Source organism: Saimiri boliviensis, chromosome 8, assembly GCF_048565385.1.
Source record: "Saimiri boliviensis isolate mSaiBol1 chromosome 8, mSaiBol1.pri, whole genome shotgun sequence".
Taxonomy (NCBI): domain Eukaryota; kingdom Metazoa; phylum Chordata; class Mammalia; order Primates; family Cebidae; genus Saimiri; species Saimiri boliviensis.
The window spans coordinates 6,798,669-6,825,434 of record NC_133456.1 but is presented as its reverse complement, the minus strand read 5'-3'; the positions used below and the strand labels follow the sequence as shown (position 1 = coordinate 6,825,434).

Below are 26,766 nucleotides of genomic sequence, written 5' to 3'. Positions count from 1 at the left end.
CCCAGCCATCGCATCTGCAATTCAGGTTTGCAAAAGAGGAGTTCAGTGAGGTCCAAAAGCTCCAGAAGGCCAAGTTTCCAATTACTTCATTAATATTTCTTTTAAGAAATGCTTTAAATAAGCTCTTTAATGTATTAAGCAGTCTCCCATACTATACTCCTACTTATGCGCTTGGCCTCACCTCACTACAAAGGAACCCGGGAAATGTGCATGTTGAAAAGTCAGAGTTCTGCTCACCAAAAGAGGAGAAGAGATATTGGAAAACTATTGATAGTCTCTACCATATCCAGCATGCCCTGGTTTGCGTCAAACCATATGAGCCCTCTGGCTTCCTCTGATAACTGCTTTGGAAATCCTTGAGCAATGGGGCTGTATTCATAACTCTTAGTGTCTCCCCCACCCTCACATGCCCAGTGCAGTCCTGAACACACATGGTCATAGCCACCCTCTAACTGGCTCTCCATGTGCCTACCTGACCCCAGACAGTGAAAGTAGGAACACTCAATAACACCTGTTGTGTTTTACTAATAGTAATCATGACAGCAGCGATACCAACACTCAGAGGTACTGACATTTATTAAGCCTCAGTGCTGTGCCCCACGCTGTGCCAAGTGTGGTACAGGCGTCACTATGGTGCAGTTGCTGTGAAATATAGACCTGGCTTCACGAATGTGTCAGAGCCCAAGGACGCTCCCCCAGAATCAGCTCTCTTACTTCAAATGGGTTTTGCATTAACTCATTCCCAAAGCAGAATTCAGCTTTTTCCTCCTAAAGAGGCAAAAGAAATTTAATATTTTCTATATGGAATTAATTGTGATTCCATTTTCCCCTTTAGTTTAACAAGTGAAGCTAATTTTCATGGAAGGGGCTATGTGAATGGTCAAACCAGCTGGCAGCCAGGTGCAGTTAGTGGGCACCCATGAATTTGACCCCTTGCCCCAGGGATTTGCAAAGCAAATGCGGTTGGTAGAGCAACTTCTGCTCTGAGTGGGGACAGGGACTGTCTTGATGCTGGAAGGTTGTTTGTCTCCCCAGGCCACCTTCTTTCAGAGGACTCTTTTTTTTTCTCTCGGCGCTGGTGCACTCACACTTGTTTATCAAATCAGTGCTGCTTTTCAAGACAGTGGGAAACTCTGTTTATCCTTGAGGTTTGCAGGTGGCACCTCCTATTTAGTCAGTCAAGAAAGTACCCCTGAATATGTCCAGATTGGTTCTAGGCCCTGGGAGGCTGTGTCTGGGTTTTAAAGTTCGGTTCCTGCCTCCAAGTTACTAGCAGTTGAGAGGGGAAGAAAAAAATACAAGAAAATGCAGTGAGGTATGTCACATTCTAAAATCTTGGCTTTCAAACCTGTTTGCCTATTATCATTCCTTGGGGAGCTTAAAAAAAAATAGCGTCTACCAGATCCCCATCCCAGACCAATGAAATATTGCGGATGGGAGCTGAGATGTCGAGGTATCATCATATATAAATATTTACTTTGGCCTAGCTCAGTGACTGATGCCTATAATCCCAGTGCTTTGGGAGGCCAAGGTGGGAGGATTGCTTGAGCTCAGGGGTTCAAGACCAGCTTGGGCAGCATAGTGTGAGACCTCATATCCACAAAATAAAAAAATTAGCTGGGTGTGGTGGCATGTACCTGTTATCCTAGGTATCCAGGAGGCTGAGGCAGGAGGATCACTTGAACTGAGGAGTTAGAGGCTGCAGTGAGCTCTGATCACGCCACTGCACTGAAGCGTGGGTGACAGAATAACACCCCATCTCAAAAAAAAAGAAAAAATTATTTGAAGTTCCCCAGTGATTCTAAAGGGCAGCCAAAGTTGAGAATCACTGTTTTAAACAAATGCCATTGTGTATGTGTATGCCTTAGAAATTGAGAGTGAGTTTACATCCCATTTTCCAGATTCTTCTGATAAAGTCTCATCCCCATGGGATCCCTGTGGAGCAAGATAGCCCTTGAGACTTCATGTTTGGGAAGCAGTTTAAATGTGCAGTGTTCAACTGTGAGACCTGGACTGATAATCCAGCCTCTTCACTTAGTAGTGTGCTAATAATCTTGGACCTGTGACTTCATCTGTCTGAGGCTTAATTTCCCCGCCTATAAAATATAACCATCAGATAGGACGTCAACACTGCTGACAGAAAGTAATCAATTCTTTTTTTTTTTTTTTTTGAGATGGAGTCTCGCTCTATCACCCACACCCAGGCTGGAGTGCAGTGACACAGTCTCAGTTCACTGCAGCCTCAGCCTCCTGGGTTCAAGCAATTCTCGTGTCTTAGCCTGCTGATTAGTTAGGACTACAGGTACATGCCACCATGCTCAGCTAATTCATATTTTTAATAGTGATGGGGTTTTGCCCTGCTGGCCAGGCTGATGAGATTAATATCTCAGTAACTACAACTTTGTTTCTCTTTCTATTATCAACACCTGTTAAAGAAAGGGGTTGATTTGGTGCCTACAGACCCTCTGTTTAATCTACCAAAGGAATGATGCTTTCTCACTGCTTCCCATTCAGTGTTTGGCAGTGAATCCTGAGAGGTCCTGGTAGCCTGTGGGAGGTTTATTCTTGGCTAATGATGGGTGCTCATTAGCGAAACTTGTTTGACTAATCTGCGGCTGGAGCACTCAAAGGCAGTAGGACCAGCAGTTCCTAAATTCACTGACTGCTGTATTAGAGACACTGCACTGATCTTAACAACAGTGCCATTTCTGCAAGAAGTTGCTGTGGGATGAGATGGTGACTGATACAAGCAGAAGAGAAGGGAGTGCACATTATGTTGGGTGTTCTCTTGGCACTCCTATCAACAGGTTAAGCTTTCTACTTTCCTGGCTTTCTGAGATGTAAGAATAAGGGCTTCCCATGGCTATAGACTCTTTGTTAAGCATTTCTATGTTCCTGTCCATGCCTTTTCAATTGCAAGTTGAAAGCTGCCCCCAGAAGACACATTGTACAGTACAACAAATAATACATATTTTTACGTGCTACCTTAGTGAGTCATTTTGCTTCTCAGACTTTTCTGTTAGGAATTGCTTAATTATGTCCCATGATGGATCTCTATGTCAAATGCCTCCCTTTTCCTGTTTTTAGGGCTGTGTTTGCAAAATTAAGCTGTTTCAAGACCGTGTTAGGCCAGTTTAGCCAAAGTGAGCTAATTCAGTGAATCAATACAGGAAAATTACCTGGTGTCATGGTACATAGTAGGTGTTTAATAAGTGTTGAGCCCCACCGTTGCTAACCAGCCTAAACTGGCTGAGCTTATACTGTTAAAATACAGTCTGCTAATTCTTAGAGCAAATATTTTTCTTGGTCAGGATTTTTGTCTAGTTGGAAAGGAACAGTATCAGCAAAATGGCTTTAAACATGTCCTAATGTCATGAGTTTGTCGTCCAAGGCTCTACCCAGCATGGGTGCAGGGCTATCAGGGTTTGTTTGTGTTGTTTTGAGCTGCTGCTTCAGAGGCCCTATCTGCCTTTTATCAAAGTTTAAAGTTTTAAAGTTCCATCCATCTGTGTGGGCACACAGTGATACTAATGATAAGTCGGTTGGAGTGGCCTGGTGGTGATGTCATGGGGATTAAGGCATGTTATCTGTAATAACAATACACTCCCACTGCTGCATACTGCAGCACACAGCACCAGTCTTGGGCTGGGCATGATTCTCAGAGCTGATTTTCGAGTCAAATGAGGGCAGGCAATTATCATGTTCTTTAACTATAATCAGCCGAACAGGATACAGGTAGCCACCAAATGTAGTTATTTAAAACAGTAACAAAATCACTTCAAAAAGGGTAATAATCTGGAAGTCTCTTTCTGCAACATCTAGTTAAAGCTGTCCAAGTTTGGAGACGACAGGGAAGGTTTATTTTGTAGCCTCCTCAATGGCAATAGTATCAGGAAAGCTTCCTTCTGAAATAAAGGAGTGGGGACAAGGGGAGGGAGAACATTAGGACAAATACCTAATGTACACCGGGCTTTAAACCTAGATGATGAGATGACAGGTATATCAAACCAGCATGGCACATGTATTCTTATGTAACAAACGTGCGTTCTGCACATGTATCCTAGAACTGAAAGTAATAGTTAAAAAATAAATAAAAGACAGGAACCTTGGCCTGGGGGCTGCCCCACAGCAATTTAGTTTAGCCCCCAACATGTAAACTAGCGCCTTTGAAAAGGACCCAAGGAGAACCCTGAGTTTCCTGCCATCTGTCTGTCAGAGTAGTTATTATGAAAAGAGGCGTTCACAAGTACAGCCAACTGGTCCACTCTGGCTTGGTGACTCCTCGTCAGCCCTTCAGCTTGTGTGGAAAGTTGATTCTGGCCATTGGTTATGAGACCTTATCTTTGACAGCATTTCCTGTGACGTGCCAATCAGACCCTAAGCTGGGGAACAGGTCTGAAGTCTAAGCATTTCTTAGAATCTGTCAGAGCCTGCTTCTGAGCAGAAGGCAAAAGGAGGTGGATTCAGCTTGGCCCCCTACTAAATCTGGCTCTTTCACCAAGGATCTATGTGAACTTGGGCATATTTATTTAGGCTGGCTAAGACTTGGTTTTCCCCTCTGTAAAATGGAGATGATCATAATCGATCTTGTAGGGATGTGTTTAGAGGAGTACCTGGCTTATGGTTGCTAAACAGAGTTCAGTAGACATCAGCTGCTGTTACCATTGCCCTCCGCTGAGAAGCCCAGGGACAGAAGTTCCTGCATCATCTCTTGGTAACACCAGCACAGCTTCTGAGGGTGTCCTTGTATTGCAATAGAAAGCATGGATTTTACTCTGCATTGTCTGGGCCAATGAGCTAAGAAAACCAGGAGGCTTGTTCATCTTTCAGCCATCTGGGAATGCTTGTGTCAATTCCCACTGTATTAAACACCAGTCCATTAGTAGTAGTGGCAGTGAAAAGATACTAATAGTTATAATAGCACCTATTGCCCCGCCTCTTGTTGAATACTTCCTATGTACCAGGCACTGGGCTGAATGCAGTACATAGGTAAGTGTCTTGCTTATGTCTTGACCCTATGACTGCCCTATAAGGTAGCCATTGTTCTCACCATTTCACAGATAGGAAACTGAGGCATCAACAGGGTTAAAAAGACATTGCTACAAGCGGATGAGTTATGATTTGAGCTCAGGTATCACCGTCTTCAGAGATGGCATTTTCACTATGTCACACTGCCTTCCCTTGAGCCTTTGGGAACAGTGCAGCTTCAAGAGCTCACAGTCTAACAAAGAATAAAAAGTCAGTCTTCTGTTGTAAGGTTCTTAACAAGGCTAGCACACTTAGAGCATATTTTAGTATGATTCTACACAGCTGGTTATTTAGACTCAGAATGTCTCTGTAGTTGTTTAATAAATCAGGAAACAGAGCCTTTGAAGAGAATCAGCAACCTGTTCAAGAATGCACCCTGAATATACAGCAGGACCAACTTTGAAACCACGGCCATCCTGCATCCATGGCTGAGACTCTGAGCACATACACATTCCTGTGAACATGCCTCTCGCCTGGCTCTGGCACATGTTTTAGCTGTAGACGCAGCGCTGGGCAGTGGGAAAAGGATAAGTCAATACCAATTCTTGCCAAATGCTAGAAAGCCCTTGCAGGGGTACCTGTAGAAATCTCCTGAGTCAGGATGGAGATGGTGGCATGGCAGGCCAGTCAGGGACCAATTAGAGTTGTCCATTGTGGTCTGCAGCTTGTTCTGTAACATATCCTGGTGTCTGGGTTAGTGCTGGGGCCGTGTCACTGGTGAGAGCATTTCTGTGAGAAGTTGGTGTGGAGGCATCCTAATTCTTGGCTGATTTATGATCTTCATTTATGTTTGTATAAACAAAGCTTCAAAGCTTTTTGCTTTCATCTCTGTAAGGAAAAATGCCAGAGGACAGTGAAGAAATATTCTGGTGAACAACAGACCTAGAGAACTGCCTACGTGACCACGGCTATCCCCTTGGGCTTTACTGCCAGTGTGCTGCTGGTTAGGGGCTGGCTTTCGTCTCCATTTAGTCAAATGTGGCTGGTTTTCTGCTTGGTGTCCACGGATGACTTTGTTTAATCCATTTATCAGTAGTGTCCGTAACTTACTGTCCAGATAAGGAGGCCCCCACCTCACATTTTGCAGTTGACCCCTTTGTTCCCAGCTGTGTCATCATCTATTTAACATGCACGCAATCAGGCAATCATCTATGCATTCACCCTTTTAAAATTGAATGCCTTCTGTATGCTGGGTGCCGCACTAGGTGCTAGAGGTAGGTGTGAAACCCAGCCAGCACCAATCCTGCTGCATGGAGCTTTTACATTCAGAGATCTCTCCAAGCACAGCAGTTAGTGCACTCAACATTAAGCATTGTGCTATTCTAGAAAGGAATTCCTGTGGGGAGAATTTCATCTAGTCATGTAGAAGAACATATATTAAAGTGTTTAAAATATCATCTGGCCATTGTTATATAACTCAGGCTGGACTTCAAGTGTCTATCCTTGGGGCTGCTAGGCATGATGGGAGGGGATGCCGAAGGCAAGGGTGGGAACGCAAGACTCCGTTAGCTATACCTTTCAAGTATGGGATAAGGTGCTCATGCCATTTAAATACTGGAACCTGTGCAGCGGCGAACCTGTGCACCCCAAGGTTTGCTGAAAATGAACTGACGAAGGGCAGATTAGTAGGAAAAAAAGACATACAAAATTTATTTTAATACGGATAACGTGGGGCAATCATAGCAGAATACTTACCCAGTAACCCAATAGGCTTAAATACCCTTCTTCATAGAGGGAGGGGAGAATGGGAAATATGGCTACTTGAGGGATAATACATGAATTTTGAGGGGGAAATGATTGGGTCTACTGCTCAGACAATGGTTAGCAAATAATTTCAATGGAAATGGAATGGGGTGGAGAGCTGACAGTGGGTTGGGAAGACGTTTGTCTGGGTTCTAGGTGCGGTGTTTAATTTTCAGTCTCTTCCTCTGTGATATGAATTTTAATCTTCACTGGTGAATGAAATGTCAGGAAAGGCCATTGTATTTTGCTTTGCCAGTCTGGCTTTTTAGGTCAATAAGGGAACTTCAGAGAACAACTTCATCCTGTGGTTAGGGAGAGACAGAGCATTAAGAGACTGTGGGGGTAAGGGAGTCAGGGAGGAAGGTTGGTGAGACCTTCAGACTGCTTCATGTCAAAGCACCATATTTTGGAGTAATGGTTTCTGGGTCCCAACACATGCTACCAGAAATTGCCGTTCACCTTTTCTTTGTAAAATTGTTGATGGGGGAATTAAAATACAGTGAATAATGTTGAAGTAAAACAGTTTTGCAGCTGAATAAAGGTCATAATTGGGATGAAAGCTATACTTTTATCTCCAATGTAGAAAGAAAAAAGTGCCCTTTGTTTTTGTTTCATAATCTATGCCGTTTTCAAAATAATACACATTCACTCTTACGGTGGTGACAATGAGAAGTAGTGATTACAATTAGTGAGCCAGCTGTTTTCCCACACATTGTCAATGCATAGGGCTTGTCTTGGTCCAGACCTGTTTCCTGGTGCTTGAGAAACACAGAATTCTGCCATTTTTTATCATCCCAGTGGATCTTCTTAGTTCTCCTCCACCCTGGAGACATGGCCCAAATAAATTCCATCCAGAGCTTGGAATCCAGTTCAGAATAGCACGTTCCCTGTGGAATATCTTGCTCAATGCAGACCATCCTTCTTCAGACCAAATGACTGTTTCATCAAGTTACATGGATCCTCATACCCCTCTAACCTTCCCAATACCTTCGTTCTCTTTGTTCTTCAAATTCCAAGTGATAAGATGTGCCTCCAGCACTGGTCTTTGCCGGGCTCCTCGTTCCTCATCCATGTTAGGTCTCCTTGGTGTTTGTCACTGTTGCACTTGATGATAGTGACTGCTCACCTTGCCGTACATAGCCTCATTTGGTTCCCATGTTTCCTCATTTAGTGAAGCTCCCTTCCTTTTTTTTTTTTTCCCTGTAGAATTACCCTTTATGACTACCAAGCCATGTGTAGAGCCAACAAGGAAAGCAGCGATGGTGCCCATGGCCTCCTGGATGTAAGTACTGTGCTGTCACCCAGAAAAACAACTGCACATTTCTGTCTTCCTCCCTATCTGAGTGTTATCTTCCTCTCTGGAGTAATCAAGTTTATCTTTTTGCAAAATCATGAACATTTTGACTTATCAAAAAAAAAAAAAAAAACAAAAAAACAAAAAAACAAAAAACACTTCAGATCAGGCATGGTGGCTCACGTCTGTAATCCTAGCACTTTGGGAGGCCAAGGTGACCGGATCACTTGGGTCAGGAGCTCGAGACCAGCCTGGCCAACATGCTGAAACCCCCTCTCTCCTAAAAATACAAAACTTAGCCAGGCATGGTGGTGCGCACCTATAATCTCAGCTACTTAGGAGGCTAAGGCAGGAGAACTGCTTGAACCCAAGAGGCGGAGGTTACAGTGAACCGAGATCATGCCGTTACATGCCAGCCTGGGCAACAAAGTGAGACTCCCTCTCAAAAAAACAAAACTAAAATACAAAACACTGCTGTTTCAATTCAAATCCAGTGTTTATATGAATGAAAAACAGGTCTAACGTCTTTGATGGATTAATGCAGCAGCCTCCTTTTGATGGATAGAAAAAGGGAGAAGTACATCAAAGAACTTGGTTTTGTTCAACAGAACTTTTCCTTTTAGTTTGTAATAGAATTGTGAGCTTGTGCCCCAAGCCCCATTTTGATCACAGATGCTCCCACTCCCCTAATCATGCCACTGTGTTTCAGCATCATTTTCCCTGGGGCTGATTCCTTGCTGATGTCACAGATGATGATCAATCAGCTATTGTACCACTAAAAACTGGCTTTCATATGGCCAGAAATTAACTGTTATCATTAATTTAGTCCCAAATTAAAAATATAATTTACAATGAGTAGACAATGTAAATGTGGTCAGCAATACCTAAAAACACAGAAAAAAAAAAAAAGTTACAGTATACCTCTGCATAGTCTGTCATATGTGTTTAAATATAACCCTTACAATGTTACTGTTTTGTAAATACCAAAAATTAACCTAAAATTTGGTTTGAAATAGAACATTTAGAAGCCATTTTGGTTTTAAAATATATGCACTTTCTAATTTACAGATGTAAGATCTTACAAGGGGATTACTTAAAAATCAAATAATTAACACGGTTCTCCTACACTGAGGGAGCAAGAAATGATTCAGAGCTGGCAGATTACCAAGAGGCAACTGAAGAGTTGAGTTTTTGAAAAACACAGCTTTTTAGTGAGACTATGTTTGTCTAAACCCAACTCCCCTAACCTTAGCAAGAATATTTCCAGACACCAAACATTCCCAAGATACGTTTTCATCATTAGGTTTAAAAGCTCAGTGGCTTTACGCTTTTGAATGGTAATGTGCATGCAAATTTTTTAATCTCATATTTGCATAATCCCTTCATTTACTCATATATCGAGTCAGTGCCTGGCACAGAATGCCTTAGTGCCTTTCCCGGCCTCCGAGTGAGCTGCTCCTGCTACTTCCCGCTTTCCCCCAAACCTCTAAACTTTAAAGCTTCCTTAATCCTTGTGTTCATTCTCTCCTACCCCTGACCCACACTACCCATCCCAGCAGGTACAAAGATGCAACTTTGTCCCATGGTCTGACCACACCCCGGTCTTTTTGAAAGCAAGATGATTCTTTTTCAAGCCATAATATGTAATGGCAAACCCGCAGCACTGCCAAGTGTGGTTTCGGGAAACTGTGAAAAGTTCACATCCTTATCTGACCCTAATCCTAGGGGCTCAGAATCCTGTGATTCAAGGAATGATGTGGAAGCACTCAGTGTAATCAGAGTAAGAGATACACCCAGTCTGCACTCTGGCTGGGCTGGGAAGAGCTCACTTTTGTTGTTGTTCTTCTCGTTTACTTTCTGGCCGGATTGGGAAAGTTTTGAGAGTGATTGGGGGCATATGCATTTGTTCTTGTTTCATTTAAAGCTGGAGAATTCCTCCATTCTCAGTTCTAGTTCTTATAATTAAAATGCTCAGAAGGTGGGATTCAGCAGCTATAGCTGCAGGAGCCAGGATTTGGCATGCTTTTCAGTTCTCTGATATCTAAAGGCAACCACAGAAGGTTCTGAGATTCTCCTAGATCTGACATCTGGAGCCCAGAGCCCAGGATTTGCCAGTGTCATTGGTCATCTCTCAAGTCTGCCCACCATTCACATAACTGGCATACCTAGGTACAAAGAATCAACTGAGGGGGAGACTTAGTATTTTCTAGAATTCAGGAAATTGAATTATCCACATAGGAAATATCACAGAGTAAACAATCCAACTGCTTTTTTTAAATTAAAATATTCTGAAATAAAGATTAGGCTTTCAATGCCTTCTTTTATAGAGTGAAGGGAATTTTCAGCAAGGATAAAATCACATGTTTATATGGTTATCATTTTTTTTCAAGTCCAAATATGTAAGTGTGAGAAAAGGCAGCTTAAATCCTACATAATTCATGGAAGGCATTAAAATCAGGTGTATGCAATTTTTGCTTATTTTAATGAACAATACACCGTGGTGGAGAACAGGGAATCACCTTTCCAAGAGGCTCCCCTATGAATTACCATTTGAAATTAGTTATATGATTCCAGCCCCCTCAGCATTAAGCTTCAAAATATTAGCCCCTAGAGGGTAAAGTTTTAAGCAACCAGTGCTGAACTTCCTTTTTCCTCCCACTGATAACCCTTGTATTAGATCAGGTTTATTTTACTTATAAATCACATCTCACTAGAATAGAGTTCAAAGTTTTAAAATGTTAGTTTTAGGATACAGTATCCAATGATTTTCTTCCCATAGCTAGAACGCCACTGTTTTTGTTAACATGATATCAATCTCTCTAGAAGAATAACATTGTCCTTATGTAAAGCCCTAAATTAAACTACAAATTTTATGTGCAGTTTATTGTTTTTAATGAACTGAATTCTTCTTTTCAGCCTTATCATGCCTTCCTCTCTGCAGTAAAATGGATAATGACAGAACTTGTCTTGTAAGTAAAATTTGCTGCATTTCTTGAAAAGTGTTAATATTTTCCTTTTTGTATCGTAAAGTGAATTAAGAGATTGTGAGTCATGCTTTCAATAGCCATTAAATTCCTGGTTCTCTGAGATAACCTCATTGAACATCTCAAAACATTGAACACAGAGACCAAAAAAAATCTTTTATTAAGTGATTCATGATCACTCCTTATGCTATGATGTCATTGTTTAGCAGACTAACGGTTTGCAGTACACAACCAAATTTACTTATTGTGGTTACCGTTCAATTTTGCATGGATGTCTGGCTGCTTTTAATGCTGCCTGGGTGGGCTGTGGTCAGAACACACTGCTGTGACTGTCCACCATGCTACTTGGGCTGTCGTGGCCTGTGCAGGCCTGGGTACCTGTGAGATTGTCAGCTAGGGCTGGTGGCTTTCTCAGGTGTGACTTAATTGTTTATTCTGTCAAACTGTAGTCTTGTTCGGAGGTGCTGTTTGCATCTATAACCTAAGTAACATGAAATGGCACAAAGATGAAACTCTTAACTTTCAGACTAGATATTGGACACATCACAGAAACAATTTGATGGATAGTCACTGTCCTCTTAATTTAATGTAACCTATATTAATTTAAGAATCTTTGTGAATTCAAATGGGAAGTAAATTCTCCATACACACATGAGGCAGAGACAGCACATTAACAGATAATACAGGGATATTGATTGAGAGAGAGCTGCTAGGGATAGTAGCCATAAGCCTGAAAAACAAATGACTGAATTTTGATCTCTCTTCATCCATTTGGAGGATAATTTATATAATTTTTGTATTCTTTATCAGCCATTGAGAAATGTTGACTTTTATGAAGTTGCATTATGACATAATTTCATAAAGAGAAGTCCATTCCACCTTCCTACACACACACACACACACACACACACACACACACACACACACGGAGGGGGCTGAAACAAGTTCGAGTCACAGTATTCATTTTGAAAGCATCTTTTATTACTACAGATCATGGTCTTGGTAGAAGAGAATCTTCCATTTGTATTTCTGAACTAAGGGAGGAGAAGCTCCTTAGAAAATGGCTTTTTACTGTGGAATCAAATTAGGTTATATCAGGACTGAATGACTGGTGAACAATACCTGGAAAAGTATTTCAGCCTATCCAGCAGATTATTGCTCATCTAGGAATCTTTGAGTCTAGGTAAACCTGACTTTGGAGATAAAATTGCCTTTCACAAGAAAGATAAAGCCCAGTAAAACTTCAGTGATAACTCAACCAAATGTGTTGATGTCTCCAAATTGTGATGTCGTTCTTTCAAATGAGGTAAACGATGCTAAAGAATACAGAATGTCACTGCTCTGTGATATGGGCATGGATGGCGAAGTAACATTGGGCTTTTCCACCATCTGTTCAGGTTCCTGGTGGAATTTAACCTCTGCAGTTGGTGGCACTCCGATATGACAGCTAAAGGTGAGTGGCAACTGGTTTCTGTTTCTCAGCTTGGAGGGATAAGTGCTGGGTTCACTGGCTACTTTTCATCAGGGATGTGCCGGCTCACAGAAAAATCCCCAGAACAAAGCGGTGATTTTTCAGCTCTCTCGGTGAAAGGCCACCCTTTGTGTTCAGTGCCGTGCTATCCAGTCTGACACAGAATTCCACAGGCTTTCATTCAGCCCATGCTGAATGTACATTTTGACCTGTTTCCTTAACTAAGGCTCTGAGGTCATACATTGCACAGGTAAATTCTTCAGAAAGCTCATGGGCAATGCTGAAATAGAAAGGAGACAGACACATTGCCTGTGTCGCAGGCTAAATGAATGATTAGCCGTTCTGTTTTTGTTTTCACACTTACCCTCGTAGAACATAAATCTGATCACGTTACTCTCCCTTCTCAGATACCTTCAATGATTTGAAGAGGGTGTAATTGGTAGAGACTCTTAGAGGCATGGTTTGTGGCATGAGATCAGTGTAGGTTTCAGTCCCAGCTCAGAAGTTGGCCTTGGGCATGTCAGTTGATCTGTCTCCAAGGCTCAGTTTCCCTATGCTAAGCGCAATGGGAGAAGTAATATCTATCTCTTAGGAAGAGAGAGAGTGTGTGTGTGTGTGTGTGTGTGTGTGTGTTTAATGCTATGAGAAATCATGTTACATGCTGACCACAGTGACTGGACCATAGTAAGTCCTCAAAAATTAGTAGCAGTACTGCATATTCTCACGTCTAAGTGGGAGCTAAACACTGAGTACACTTGGACACAAAGAAGGGAACAACAGACACTGGGGCCTACTTGAGGGTGGAGGGTGGGGGTGGGAGGAGGATGAGGATGGAAAAACTACCTATTGGGTACTATGCTCACTACCAGGATGATGAAATAATCTGTATACCAAACCCTGGAGACATGCAATTGACCCTTATAAAAAACCTGCACATGTACCCTCCACACCTAAAATAAAAGTTGGAGAGCAAATAAATAAAAGAAACAGTATCTGAAATTATAACCGTGGTGACTCTGTGACCATGACAGTGATGATGATCACCTACAAATCCAGTGATCCTTCATGAACGCTGGCTACAGCAGCCTGCCCCAGGCCTTCCCAGTCACATATTTCTCAGATACACTCTGTTCTTTCTTTGCTTCCTTCATTCATTCACGGTCTTTTTCCTACCAGGGAGGCCAGGGACTAGTAGGCTATTACCATTCTTATTATTTCTAACTATCTTCTTTTAAAAAAGAGATTAATTAGTAATGTATCAGCATTTCCCCAGGTGCTGGATCTATTTTAATCTAACTTTCCCTTTCCTTTCCCTTAAGATCCCAGTCTGTTGGCTGGGCGTGGTAGCTCAAGCCTGTAATCGCAGCACATAGGGAGGCTGAGGCGGGTGGATCACCTGAGGTCTGGAGTTCAAGACCAGCCTGATCAACGTGGTGAACCCCTGCCTCAACTAAAAATACAAAAAAGTTATCTGGGTGTGGTGGCATGTACCTGTAATCCCAGCTACTTTGGGAGGCTTGAGGGAGGAGAATCGCTTGAACCTGGGAGGCAGAGGTTGCAGTGAGCCAAGATTGCGCCATTGCACTCTAGCCTGGGCAACAAGAGCTAAACTCTGTCTCAAAAAAATAAATAAATAAATAAATCCCAGTCTGTGAGGATTTCCTCAGCTCCCTCAAGCAGAATGAACATTTTCTTCTTGTTCCTGCTCCAGTCAGGTCATGTGTTATCCTATCTCTTCTTTACCATTATTGCCCCACTGTGTGTGTTTTATGCTAACCTAGAATTTCTTGATGGTAGGAGCTGTGTCTTAACCTTTGTTCTCTCTTAACACCTAACTGGTGCTGAGCATAAAGTAGGTGCTTTGTCTTTGCTGATTCAATACCCTAACAAATCTTTCTGGTGCTGGGCGTGACCATTAGAGTCACTGTAGTCATAGCTTTGTAACTTAGAAATAGGCTTATTTTGCCTCAGTCCAGAAACTGTCTGGTTTCTGGTTAGAGCATGATATGGAGCAGCATCTGCTGAGTGCCGCTCCTGCTGATGCCTGCATAGCTTGCTCGCTGATGACTGGGAGCCTAATCCATGCCTGTCCAGGCTTGGCTGTGCCCTGGGAGGCTGACAGCCCAGTGGTGCAGGGTCCCTGTGCTCTCCTTTCATCTACACACACACACACACACACACACACACACACACACACACACACACACACACTGTCCTGGTGACCCCCAGGGCTTGGACCCAATTCTTGCTCCTCCCTGCTGGATTGGGTTCTGAGTGACAGTGAGTGCCCCAAATCCCACTTACAGAAATTCAGCCTGAGGACAAAACCTGGATGGAGACAAAGGTTTCTATGATACGATGATCATCACCAGGGAATTTGTAATTGCAAATACTGGTAACTTTTTAAACGTCTACGAATTAGGCCATTTTAAAATAAACAACAACCCAGAAATCATTCTGTTGCTGAAAACTTTTTGATGAAATTTTAAATGCTCATAACAAAACAAGACAAAACCCAAGATACAAAACTGTATATATACAAAAACACATAAAATGTTGGGAAGAAGGAGATATGGAACTAATTAGGGTCAGCAGTTGGTATGAAAAATAAGGAGTCAATCAACAGACACTAAAATATGAGTTAGGAAAAGAAGACTGTCATGTCCCCAAAAGGAAATCTTGCCTGTAGTGTCAACGTGCTTTTACTAAAATGGCACATGATTTCTGAAAAGAAAGATGAAGAGGAACCTATGAAATGGGCACTTGGCTATCTTTTACCATTTGCTTTTCTTATTTGACTCACTTTTCCACTGTTTTACTAATAGGAGTAAAAAAAAAAAAAAGATAAATGAGATTAGGAAAATCAATAGAGGCCAAGAAAATAGGTTGCAAGTTGCCTAAATGGCTGCTCTCTCTCTGTGGCACCAGTGATCTGGAGACAAAGCCCCTCTTCCTCCAAACCAGGCTGGAGCAGCATTGGAACCTAGTGACTTGGAACCCTGGGTAGCCTTTCTCTGCTGCTTGCTTCTTGCTTGCTGTGAGGTTCTGGGAAAGTCATTTGGTCTCTCGGGACTTTGGTTTCATTTGTCAACAGAAGAAACAATGGGTAAAACGTGGCTGTGAGAGGTGAATCCAGCAACTCGTCCCAAGACCATGTGCCAGTCTTCCGTGCGTGGTGGATGGGCGCTCAGGTTTTAGGTGGTGGTGGTGTTTTTTTTACCGTTTGGTTATTTCTTAGGAGTGTTCGCAGGGCTGCGGGCAGTAGGTGTGTTGTTTTCAGTGGTTTACTTTTTGGTTTACTTCATACCTAGTGAAGACGTTCTCTTCTCTTCACGTCTGCATTCACTCCCACTTCCCTCATCCTCACCTTGACCTGTTTCCCTCCTTTGTGACCTGCCCCCACAGACATCCAAATGTATTCTTATTTAGGTCCTACAGATTCTAGAGTTTTTATTGCATGCCAGTCACTGTGATCTTTCCCTAGGACAGTGGTTTTACAAATGGGGGCAGTTTTGCCTCCCAGGGGAATGACTGGAGACATTTTCGCTGTCATAGCATGGGGGAGGAAGGTTCTTATTAGAATCTGGTGAGTAGAGGCCAGGTGTGCAGCTAGACACCCTGCCACACAAAGGACAGCCCCCATTGCAAAGAATTATCCCACTCAGAATATCAATAGTGCCACTATTGAGAAACTCTAGCCTAGACCAAGGAGTGCAGAGTAGGGGACAGTGACTAAGAGAGCAAGGTACGGTCTCTGCACCCATGATGCTGAGAGACACTTGTGAAGGCTCCCATTCTGCAATTTCCCCAACCCCACCCCAGCTGGACTAAAAGCGGTCAAATTTTTAGCTGAAAGGAATAATATGGTGTGTCAGTTCTCTCTTTTCTGTCTTATGGAACTTTGTAAAAAGGATCCTTGATAGATAATTTCAACATGTCCTCTGACTCCACTGCCAGACTGTGAGACCTCCTTTCCAAAGACTACAGAGAGACCTTGTCACATAATCGCATGACTGATGCATGGTGTGCTGACATGCAAGTGCTTTGCCGTTTCCGGAGAGCTGGCACGTAGATTATCTTCAGATCTGTTCCGCGTTCCTGAGAGGTGGGGACTGCTAGAATTTGCCACCAAGCCTCTCTGAAGGACCTAGGTCAGACAGCTAAGAGGCAGTGGAGTCAGAACTCAGCCAAGACCTCCCTCAGCTAATGATGACAGCGAGAGCCACAGCTACTGCACTGGAATTGTTTCATTCCAGCCAGCAGCCCTCTGCTGGGCAGCACTATGACTTTTTCCATTTTACGGATGAAAAAATGAAAGCAAGCAGAGGTGAATTCACTCATCCACAGGATTGCTGTCACTGGGATATCTTATTAAATGTAAATATAAATCCCAGACCCGGTGTAAGGAGGGAAATGTTTCAGGCACCATATGCTATTGACTCGCACGGTTTCTTCATTCTAAATTTACCATTCCCTCACTAGATAAAGACTCTGAGCTAAGGCACACATCTTCGTTTTAGCTAAAAATGGAATCCATAATTACACTGTTTATCTGCTCCATTTCCTTAATGAAGGGGACTGTGGAAGCCATTTCTGCTTGATTATCACAAAGGTATCATTTTGGTGAATTTGCACAAAGAGAACAGAGCTTGCTGGCACCCGGTTGTGAGTGGGGGTGCATTCACAAAAACAAAAGAAGAGGAAGGCTTTCACATGGGAAATCTGTTCATTCCCAATTGTCTGCACATAATTACTGTGAACCCAAGTCAGTTATTCTCATCAGGGACATTTGTTGCTAAGGAAAAATTGAAGAAATTTAATTGTGCAGATGCTCCCTTGGGTGCTTCATCGTGAGTGATAGGTCATGGTGACGTCAGCGTAACTGGGATAGGAGGCACAGCAGCGTGGGCTCCAGGATATGAGGGGCTAGACTCACATCTGAGGACCCCATTACCCTCTGCAGTGGAACCTTGGGCAAGTATCTTTGTTTCTGAGCTTTAGTTTCTTCATCTGCAAAATGGGACAGTAGCAAGGACTTGCTTATTCTGTGGTGATGACGATTCTGCCCATGCTAAGGGCCTAGCATGTGTTTTGGCAGGTAGTAAGTGCATAGTGAAGACTGGTGGTGAAGGTGGTGGTGGTTTGCTGCATAAGTTAATGATGATTGCGATGAGTCACTCTCTGTGGGACCCATGGCAGGCCGTGTCTGCTTTGGGAACCTTTTTTTTTTCCTTCTGGAAAACAAAGGAATCAACCAAACCAAGCTCAGTGATCCTTGAATACCTACAGTTTTGTAAGATGTGGGTTCTGAATACCAAGAGTTAACAGTATCCAACAGGGCCGGGCACGGTGGCTCACGCCTGTAATCCCAGCACTTTAGGAGGCCGAGGTGGGCAGATCACTGAGGCCAGGAGTTCAAGACCAGCCTGACCAACATGATGAAACCCCCGCCTCTACTAAAAATACAAAAAAATCTAACCAAGCGTGGTGGTGCATGCCTGTAATCCCAGCTACTTGGGTGGCTGAGGCAGGAGAATTGTTGGGACCCAGGAGGCTGAGCTTGAGTGAGCTGAGATCACACCACTGTACTCCAGGCTGGGCGACAAAGCTAGACTCTGTCCGAAATTTTAACAACAACAATAAAAACAGTATCCAATAAACTGCAAGCAGTCACAGTGATCGGTTTGAAATCCCATAGATAGATAGTAGTCATGGCACATATATGTGGTGTTTTCCATAGCATTCTAGACAAAGTAAGGTCAAGCCATGTTATTTAAATTAAATGTGTCCATGGTTTTATATGATAATTCACGTTTCCCAAAAGCACATAAATCTTTCAGCCAATCTATAGTCATGCTGCACATAGACCCAACGGTTTATCACTGTATCAGCATGGAGTACCCTACAATTGCCAAAGGAAAAAGAATTTCATCTCCAGAAAGGATCAGAGCCAAATGAGTCTTACCCTTGAGAGTGCTGGGCTCAGTCCTTTGTAACGGGGCCCAGACAGTTAGAATTAGAGATGGTGCAATTATCAGCTTATTCAAATCACGTGTGCTGCCTATCTCAGCCTGACCCAGAGACCTTTCTCTTTTTTTTGTCATTGGCCAAACTTCACAGAGCAGTTAAACATATACATGCTGGAGCCAGACAGCCCAAGGTCAAATTCTGGTTCTGCCACATACTCAGTGGATGAATCTGGGCAATTTACCCTCGTCCTCTTTCCCCCGTTCACCATCTGCAAAACAGAGAACAACTGTTCATACCTCATAGTTTATTTTTTAATTTTGTCATGTTTTACCATTAAATAAATTAATACATACAAAGCAGGACAGCATCTGGAACACAGCAATTTCTTCATAAATTTAGCTGTTATGCCATCATTAGGTTTTTATATTCCGTTTGCATGCTTGTGCCATATCCACTTATGACCTAAGCTGTTGTACACTTAAATTTTTATTTCAAGGGACTCACTTTTTGAAATTCAAATAATTTAAATAGGAAAAGGAAGTTTTATAAACTGAAAACCAGAATGACTTGCCATACAGAGAAATCAGCTGTAAAAATGAGAACCATGAAAATAAAAAGTGTTACCAAATTGTAGCCAGATCCTATGAGCTTTGTGTTTGGCCTCTTCAGCCTAAAAGCAGAGGAGAGCAAATGAAAGAAAGAAGTGAAAAAGACAGAAAGGTGGTAGAAACACCCCACAATCACACGAAGATGGCCTCCTTACAAAACAGAGGCACTGGGAAGATCAGGGAAGAGAATGATGTTCCCACCATGTGCCTCTCCTGTGTTGTCGCTCTTGGGCCTGGAGCACCTAAAACTCACCTTACCCTCCACCTGAAAGGCAAGAAAGAAATGTGTCATAAGGGACAGAGATTCTCACATTTTTGGTCCATTTTATTCTATTTTATTTGTTTGGAAACACTGTTGAGGAGGGTCATTCTTGTATTCAGCAGGCATTTAATGTTCCCTCCAGTGGGCTAGCATCGTGGGGACAGAGGGACAGTGTCTGGCCTTTCTGGAGAATGACTGCCAGCACCGTACCATCAGTGGAGTCAGGAGTCAGAGAGGCAGCCATTTTCTTGCCTTTTCTACCAAAAAGTGACAGCTCAAAAAGCCTGACTCCATGAAATAGCAGGAGGGTCGCAGGAGTCGTGGTGGCAGTAACAGCATACACTTAAGCAGCGCTCACAGCGTGCTGGCTGCTGTCCATGTAATTCATCTGATTCTCAGACAAACTCGTGAGTTTGGTACTGCTATTTCCATTTTGCAGATGAGGACACTAAGGTGTAGAAAGGTTAAAAGCTCATCTGCTGTCACACAGCAGTGGCAGGATTCACTGCCTGGAATTAGTGCTTTTAGCTACTACATAACTAGCCAGCTTCTGGCCTGTGGATGGTAACACTTGCTAATGACTAGCATTTTGTGAAGGCTGTGTGTATGCTTGTAGGTAGGCAAACGTGTGTGCATGCTTCACCCTGTTCAGAGCTGTACGTGCTTTTGTTCATTTATTCCTCCGAGTGATCCTGTGAGGTTACTATAGGCATTTCCCCGTAATGTCCAGTTAAGTGACCAATTACTGAAAATTCTATGTTCTGACTAAAAGGGCTGATGAAGAGTCTACTTTTGTTTTAAATAACAGAGATTACAATGCATTGTTCTCCAACCCCAAATCCCCAACCAATTTCCTCGAAATAATTAAAGCTCAGTGAAAAGCCTACATAAAAGAAACCATCATGTTAGGATACTACAAATGCTTAGACCGGTTTCCTGATCACCCCACAACTGTTTGGTTGTTACCCAGCAGTTGCTTTGTGTGCAGTAGCACTGACGGCTCGCTTAGTGCAGCAGCAGCCCACACGGACAGAGGACAAAGCATCTCCCCAGAGTTCTGCCCACCAGCCAGTTATATTTGGAATGTAGCATGAGACTTTGTCCACATATAGGTTTGTTAAAATCTTACTGAGTTTTGAAATTGTAAATGTAAATAACATATATATATATTCCTGCAAAAACAATAACTGAAGGCTTTGTACAAAGTTTGGTATTGGAAGCCTGTAAGCATTCACTTGGGGAAATAGCACGTAGACCTCCTGGGAAGAGTACCTGTAGCATTCCCATTTTACAGCTGAGAATAGTGAGGATTAGCTAGAAGTAGCAGAGCGGGGAGTCATACTCCAAACTTCTTTTACTTCAGAGCCTTCACCCTTAACCACTAAGCTATAGTGTCTATCATTATTTTGATCATGTTAATGTCACAGTGGCTTCATTAGAATGCTACTGTTATTTTTGTTATTATCATAATTTGAAATTTACTTAGCACTTGTTATGTTCCAGATACTATGCTAAGTACTCAACATACATTTGTTTCATTTACTTCTCACATCAACCTCTGATAGAACTTTATTATCCTCCATTTACAAGTAAGAAAACTGAGACCTAGAGAGGTTTTGGATCTTGCCCACTGGACAATCAACTGCCAAGCCTTTACCGAGCGCCTACTATGTGCTCATCCGCATACCAGGGTTCTTTAGTGCTTTAAAATTGACATGGTATATTATTGGACAAAGAGCTTCATAATAGTAGGATTTGGTTCATGGCTGTGCTTCAAAGACATTACGTATTTTACTATTTCATATTTCAATTTTCCTTCTATAATAAAACCATGCAATCGTATCATGACCTTTGTATCACCCTAAATAATATGGTATAACTTACATTTTATACATTTATTCACATATACATATGTGTTGTTGCTAAGTAAGTCTGAGGTCAGACACCCGGTGACTGATGTTGTCCCAGAAAGTAGAATTCTTGTGATGCATAAATGATGGCTGATCAAGCCAACACAACTGTTGGAGGAATTATAGCTTATAGAGTTGCTTGGCAGATGAAATCACTTGACTAATTAGAAAATAATGCATTATGCTGTGCTAGAAAAATCACAGAGCAGCAGAAGCGGAACTGTGTTCTGAGTTGCCGTGGGCTGCCAGTCACAATATTGAGCCTGTGCCTAGCGTTTTTTTACCTTTTTTTTTCCCCGCTATTCCTACAGCCCAGAAATTGAAACAGACCCTGGAGCCTTGTGATACTGAATATCCAGCATTTGTCTCTGAGCGCACCATCAAGGAGACCACAGGGAATATTGCTTGTGAAGACTGCTCCAAGTAAGCCATCCCCCGACCCCCTAACCCCCTACACCTTTCTGCCCAGCACAGAACTTTGCCCATAGGTCTGTGTGACTGGCAAGCAGTTATACCAGTGGAAAACATGGCTGCCCTCTTATGTAAGGAAGTATTTCTATCACCTTGGAAGAAACACCACTTGGCTTTATAAGATATTCTAGACATTGGGGAGCATTCAGCATGCATGAAAATACATCCTGAAGTAGGAGAAATATAGGTCAGTTTGTTGATGTTTGGTGAAAGTCCTAATTGGTGCTCTCTCAATTGACAGTTGGCAATTTGAACTGCATGTTCAAGAATGTCCTTATGTATCTTAATTGAAGGCACAAGCCTTCAGGATTTACCCAAATCTGATGTATTGGAAATGTTTCTTGGTGGTTGAATATGCATTTCCCTGATTGCTAATGGGGTTGAGCCTCTTTTAATGGTTTTATTGGTTATTTGGGGTTTCTGACCTCTTTATTCCAATTGGGCAGTTCCCAGCTGGGTGTTTGGATGTATTCTTTTTGATTTGAGTGTTCTTTGTATTTCAGATACTATTTCTTTACAGTCATATGCATTGTATGTGGGTCTTTCTGTTTCATGATTTGACATTTAGACATGCTTTTTTTTTTTTTTTTAAAGAAACAGGGCCTTACTATGTTGTCTGGGCTGGTCTCAAACCCTGGGCTCAAGCAATCCTCCTGTCTCAGCGTCCCAAGTAGCTGCTGGGACAAACAGGCACAAAATGCCTAGAAATTTTCTTTTTTCTTTTTTTTTAAATAAGTTTACTCATGGGCTGAGTTCCCATCTACATGCAGATCTAATTCCGGATTTTAAGATTTGTTAATACTTATCTATCAGTACCATGTCTCTTTAATTATTATAGCTTTGTAATATGACTTGGTATTTAGGAGAACAACCTTCTTATTCTTTTTCTAAGTTTTCTTAATTATTCTTGGCTATTTACTCTTGCATACTAATTTGGAGCTAGCTTGTTAATTTTCATGAATTCTGATAGGGTTTTGATTAAAATTGCTGCTATGTTATAGATCAATTTAAAGATAACTTCTTTTTTAAAATAATATTGGACTTCCCATTAATAAACTAAGTATGTCTTTTTATTTACATGCCTTTTTGCGCCTTTTAATAAAATTTTATAACTTATGTAATATTCATAACTACACAGCCTATAGTTTTTCCATTATAAATAGTATATATTTTAAACTTTTTTTCTAATTTGTAATTACTAGTATATGAACCTATCACTGATTTTTGTATATTGAACATTACATCCAACACATTTGATCTTTGAGATCAAATTGTTTGTGTATGGATGCTCTTGGACTTTTTGCACAGACAGTAATACAATTTGTGAAAAGTTTCCTTTCTAATCTCCATACTTACTGCTTTCTGTTTTATTATACTACTGACACACCGCTAAATAGAAGCAAGGAGATTAGGCAACCATGTCTCATTCCTGATTTAAAGGAAGTGCTTCTGATAATTACATGTTAAGTTTGTTTGCTTAAGGACTTTTTCATTCTCATAAAATATAAAGAATATAAAATTTACCATTTTAACCATTTTAAAATGTATAATTCAGGGGCATTAAGTACATTCACAGTGTTGCGCAATCATCACTATTGCTCATTTCCAGAATTGCTGTAGATTTCTGCTAGTTAACTATGAAGTTAAAGAAAATTTACATAAGAGCTTTTGTTGCCATTGTTATTGTTTGAAACCTAAATGGATGTTGAATTTTATAAAGAAAATTCTACATCCATTACAAAAATAATTTTCTTTAATTTGTTGGCATGTTAAGTTACACTGATATTTTTAAATTTAAAAATCATGAAAAATATATATATAATAATTTTGGAATTAGCTTATTAATTTCCATGAATTCTGATAGGGTTTTTGATAGGTATGATAGATGTATTGTATATACATATCATATGTATGTATTGTTTATATATTTCATGATGATATCTATAGTCAGGTATATTTCATGAATTTATTTTCATGAAAAAATATATAATACATATGGCATATTATATAATACATATTATACATAATATATGTAGAATATATTACATATGTGTAGTATGTACATATTAATAGTATACAGATTATCTAATGTGAAAATATACTTGCTTTTTCGGGATGGACCTTCATTGTCATGAATGGGCTGGGAGCGGTGGCTCACGCCTGTAATCCCAGCACTTTGGGAGGCCGAGGTGGGCAAATCAGCTGAGGTCAGGAGTTCAAGACCAGCCTGGCCAACATGGTGAAACCCCACCTCTACTGAAAATACAAAAATTAGCCGAGTGTCGTAGCGGGTGCCTGTAATCCCAGCTAGTTGGGAGAGTGAGGCAGGAGAATTGCTTGAACCCGGGAGGTGGAAGTTTCGGTGAGCCAAGATCTTGCCATTGCACTTCAGCCCAGGTGACAGAGCTAGACTACATCTCAAAAAAACAAAAATAAAAATATATCACACATATTGCTGCATTCAGTTTACTTACACTGTGACCTTTTTGTTTTTATGCTTAAAAGGGAGCATGGTGATACTTTTTCTTCCTTGCACTGTCATTTGGCTTTCCTATTAAGGTCATTTTATTGCCACAAAATTACTTGTAGTTTCCCTCTTTCTGTAATATCTGCAGCATTTTATATAAGATGGAATCCAGTACCTGTTTCTTGAAGGTTTGGGAAAACTTTTCAAACTGTCGGTGACTGGTGGGATTTCTATGTGTGTGTTTTCTTACATGTGTATAATATGTGTTTTAAAATGTCCTAATATTTGGGAGTTGAGGCCATCCTTTTTATTACTGAAGTCCAATTGAATAGCCTGGTGGTCTGTATAACACATCTATTTTAGTATTTGTGGAAACTTGCTTTGTATTTCCAGTCCTTGCCCACTTGTTTTGGAAAGCAAGTTACATTCTCTAATAGCTGGGTACAAGAATCAATATGCGTCGGTTGGACAAAGTATACAAATTGTGTTTCAAACCTACCCTTACTTTCAGTCTATTTTAGATGTCAGTTGATCTCTCACCAGGGTTATGGACATTTTGTGCCGTTCAATTGATTTTGCTTTCTGTATTTTGAAGTTATGTTACCATGGACATCCCTGTTTGAGATTATTTGAGCTGCCTGAGAAATCGTTCCTGTTATCACTATGTAATAACCCTCTTTGTACATCAAAGTGCTTCATGCCCTAATGTCCGTTTGGTTTGCTAGGAGCCGAGGTACATTCACTCTATTTTGGTAATAGTTGCTAGGCATAGTTTACCCTTTCCCTCCAGTTTAAACCCTTTTTTGTCATTTTGCACTAGGATTTTATTTTATAAACAAAATATAGTCGGGTTTGAAGTTTTTGTTATTTCTATTATGTGATAGCTTAATCTTTTAAAATTTGTGGTGCCTACCAATAAGTTTGGACTATTTCTACCGTCATTTTATATGCTTTCTATTTCTTATGTTTTTCTTCGCTCCTTCCTTCCTTTCTTTCCTTCCTTTTTTCCTTCTTTCCTTCCTTCCATCCTTCCCGCCCTCCCTTCCGTCCTTCCCTCTTTCCTTCCTCTCTCTCTCTTTTTCTTCCTTCTTTTCTTCCTTTCCTTCTCTTCTACTGGATTGATTGGGTTTGCTCCATTCCTTTTATTTCTTACTCTATGTGAAGGACACATTATTCCTTTGGTAGTTACCCTTTGCCTTGTTAACATGTTTCAGTTGATGATGATCTCCTCCGTCCTCCAAAACTAACAAAAACTTAGAACTTTTTAACGTGCATTACCTCCCAACTCTTTCATATAATATTTTCTAATATTTTAGTTCTGTGTTTTTGACCCGTGAAATAATAATTTCTGCTGTTGCTGTCTATAGTAAATAACATGTGTACCTGAATTTTTAGTCTGTAGTCACTCTTTGATTAAAAAAAAAAATGCCTTTTGTTTTATAGTGCTTTAGAAGTTTTTCCAAGAATTATCTGAGATTGATAAATTATCTCATTGTCTAAAATGCCTAATTTAGTATGTGCTCTACAGTGATGATTCATCTCCAGAGCATCAACATTAAAATATTTGGAGATATTCCATTGTCTTCTCACTTTTAGCCTTGTACCTTTGTAGGTAGTCTGACCTCTCCCCCTTCTCTGACGGCTTTTACAGTGTTCAGTCTCTCTCGAATGTTCTGAGGTTTCACTGCAGTGATTCTAGCTATAAATTTATTCCCGTTTCGTATGTGCTTTCTTCCAGATAATTTCCTTAAACTCATATTCCAGTTCACTACTTTTCCTTTTGATCCTGTCTCATCTGCTGCTTAAACAATCTATTGAGCTTTTTTAATATGGATAACTTTCTTTTTATTTCTAGAAGTTTCATTTGCTTGTCTTAAAAATGTATGTTTTCTTTTATATAGTCTTATTCTTAGGTTCTTTGTACCAAATTATAAAAATATTTTAAGATGGTTCTAATAGTTTAAATTTTAGGGGTATCAATCTCTTTTTCCTTCCATGTGGGTTTTTCCATGTTAGGTTATTGGCTCGTGTATTTTGTCATTTTTAACTGTGAATTGATCTTTACTATTAAATATTTTCTCTGGGAACAGAATAGAGTTTGAGTTTCTCTTCATGATATATTTGCATTTTGGCTTGTATCATGTATCCTATTAGTAACGACTGCCTGGGAATAATTGTTATGTAAGTTTTTTTGCATTTAGGAATTTCTGTACCATATAATTACAGTACATATTTTTCCTAAGCAGCATGTAGTTTAGGCTTGAAGTCTGATTTCTCATGGGCAATACCGTTTTTCCTACTCAGAGCCTCAGAGAGTGCCAGATTATCCATGTTTTACACTTAGCAATAAATGTTCAAGTTGGCTTTTAGTGCCTTCTCTTGTAAGATCTTATGTATCTAAACATGTTTGTTTTGTTTTACTATTTTATCTAGTGTGTCTGAGTGTTTAGAGCAGGATGGCTTCTACATTTGCCCAGTCTACCAGGTTGTAGTTTATTCTTTTGACTAGGGGCATTCTAGAGGCCCCACAAGAAAGTACTGAATGGTTCAATGCAGGA

The 26,766-nt window shown here is 41.0% G+C and overlaps 1 protein-coding gene across 9 annotated transcripts in view; it reads left to right on the top strand.

Annotated features, from left to right (window-relative positions):
• The window catches only part of CACNA2D3 (calcium voltage-gated channel auxiliary subunit alpha2delta 3), a 935,925-nt gene that overhangs the window by 845,095 nt on the left and 64,064 nt on the right, over positions 1-26,766 (top strand). For 8 of the 9 annotated variants that reach the window (XR_012518702.1, XM_039477586.2, XM_074403648.1 and 5 more), the window contains 4 exons: positions 7,978-8,053; positions 10,982-11,034; positions 12,447-12,502; positions 21,582-21,693. Coding sequence is in view for 7 of the 9 variants with exons in the window: in XM_039477586.2 (XP_039333520.1) it covers positions 7,978-8,053; positions 10,982-11,034; positions 12,447-12,502; positions 21,582-21,693 (297 nt within the window). In the remaining 2 variants the exon portion in view is untranslated. Of the gene's footprint in view, positions 1-7,977; positions 8,054-10,981; positions 11,035-12,446; positions 12,503-21,581; positions 21,694-26,766 lie in introns of those variants that run through there. The other variant, XR_012518703.1, reaches the window with a different exon arrangement.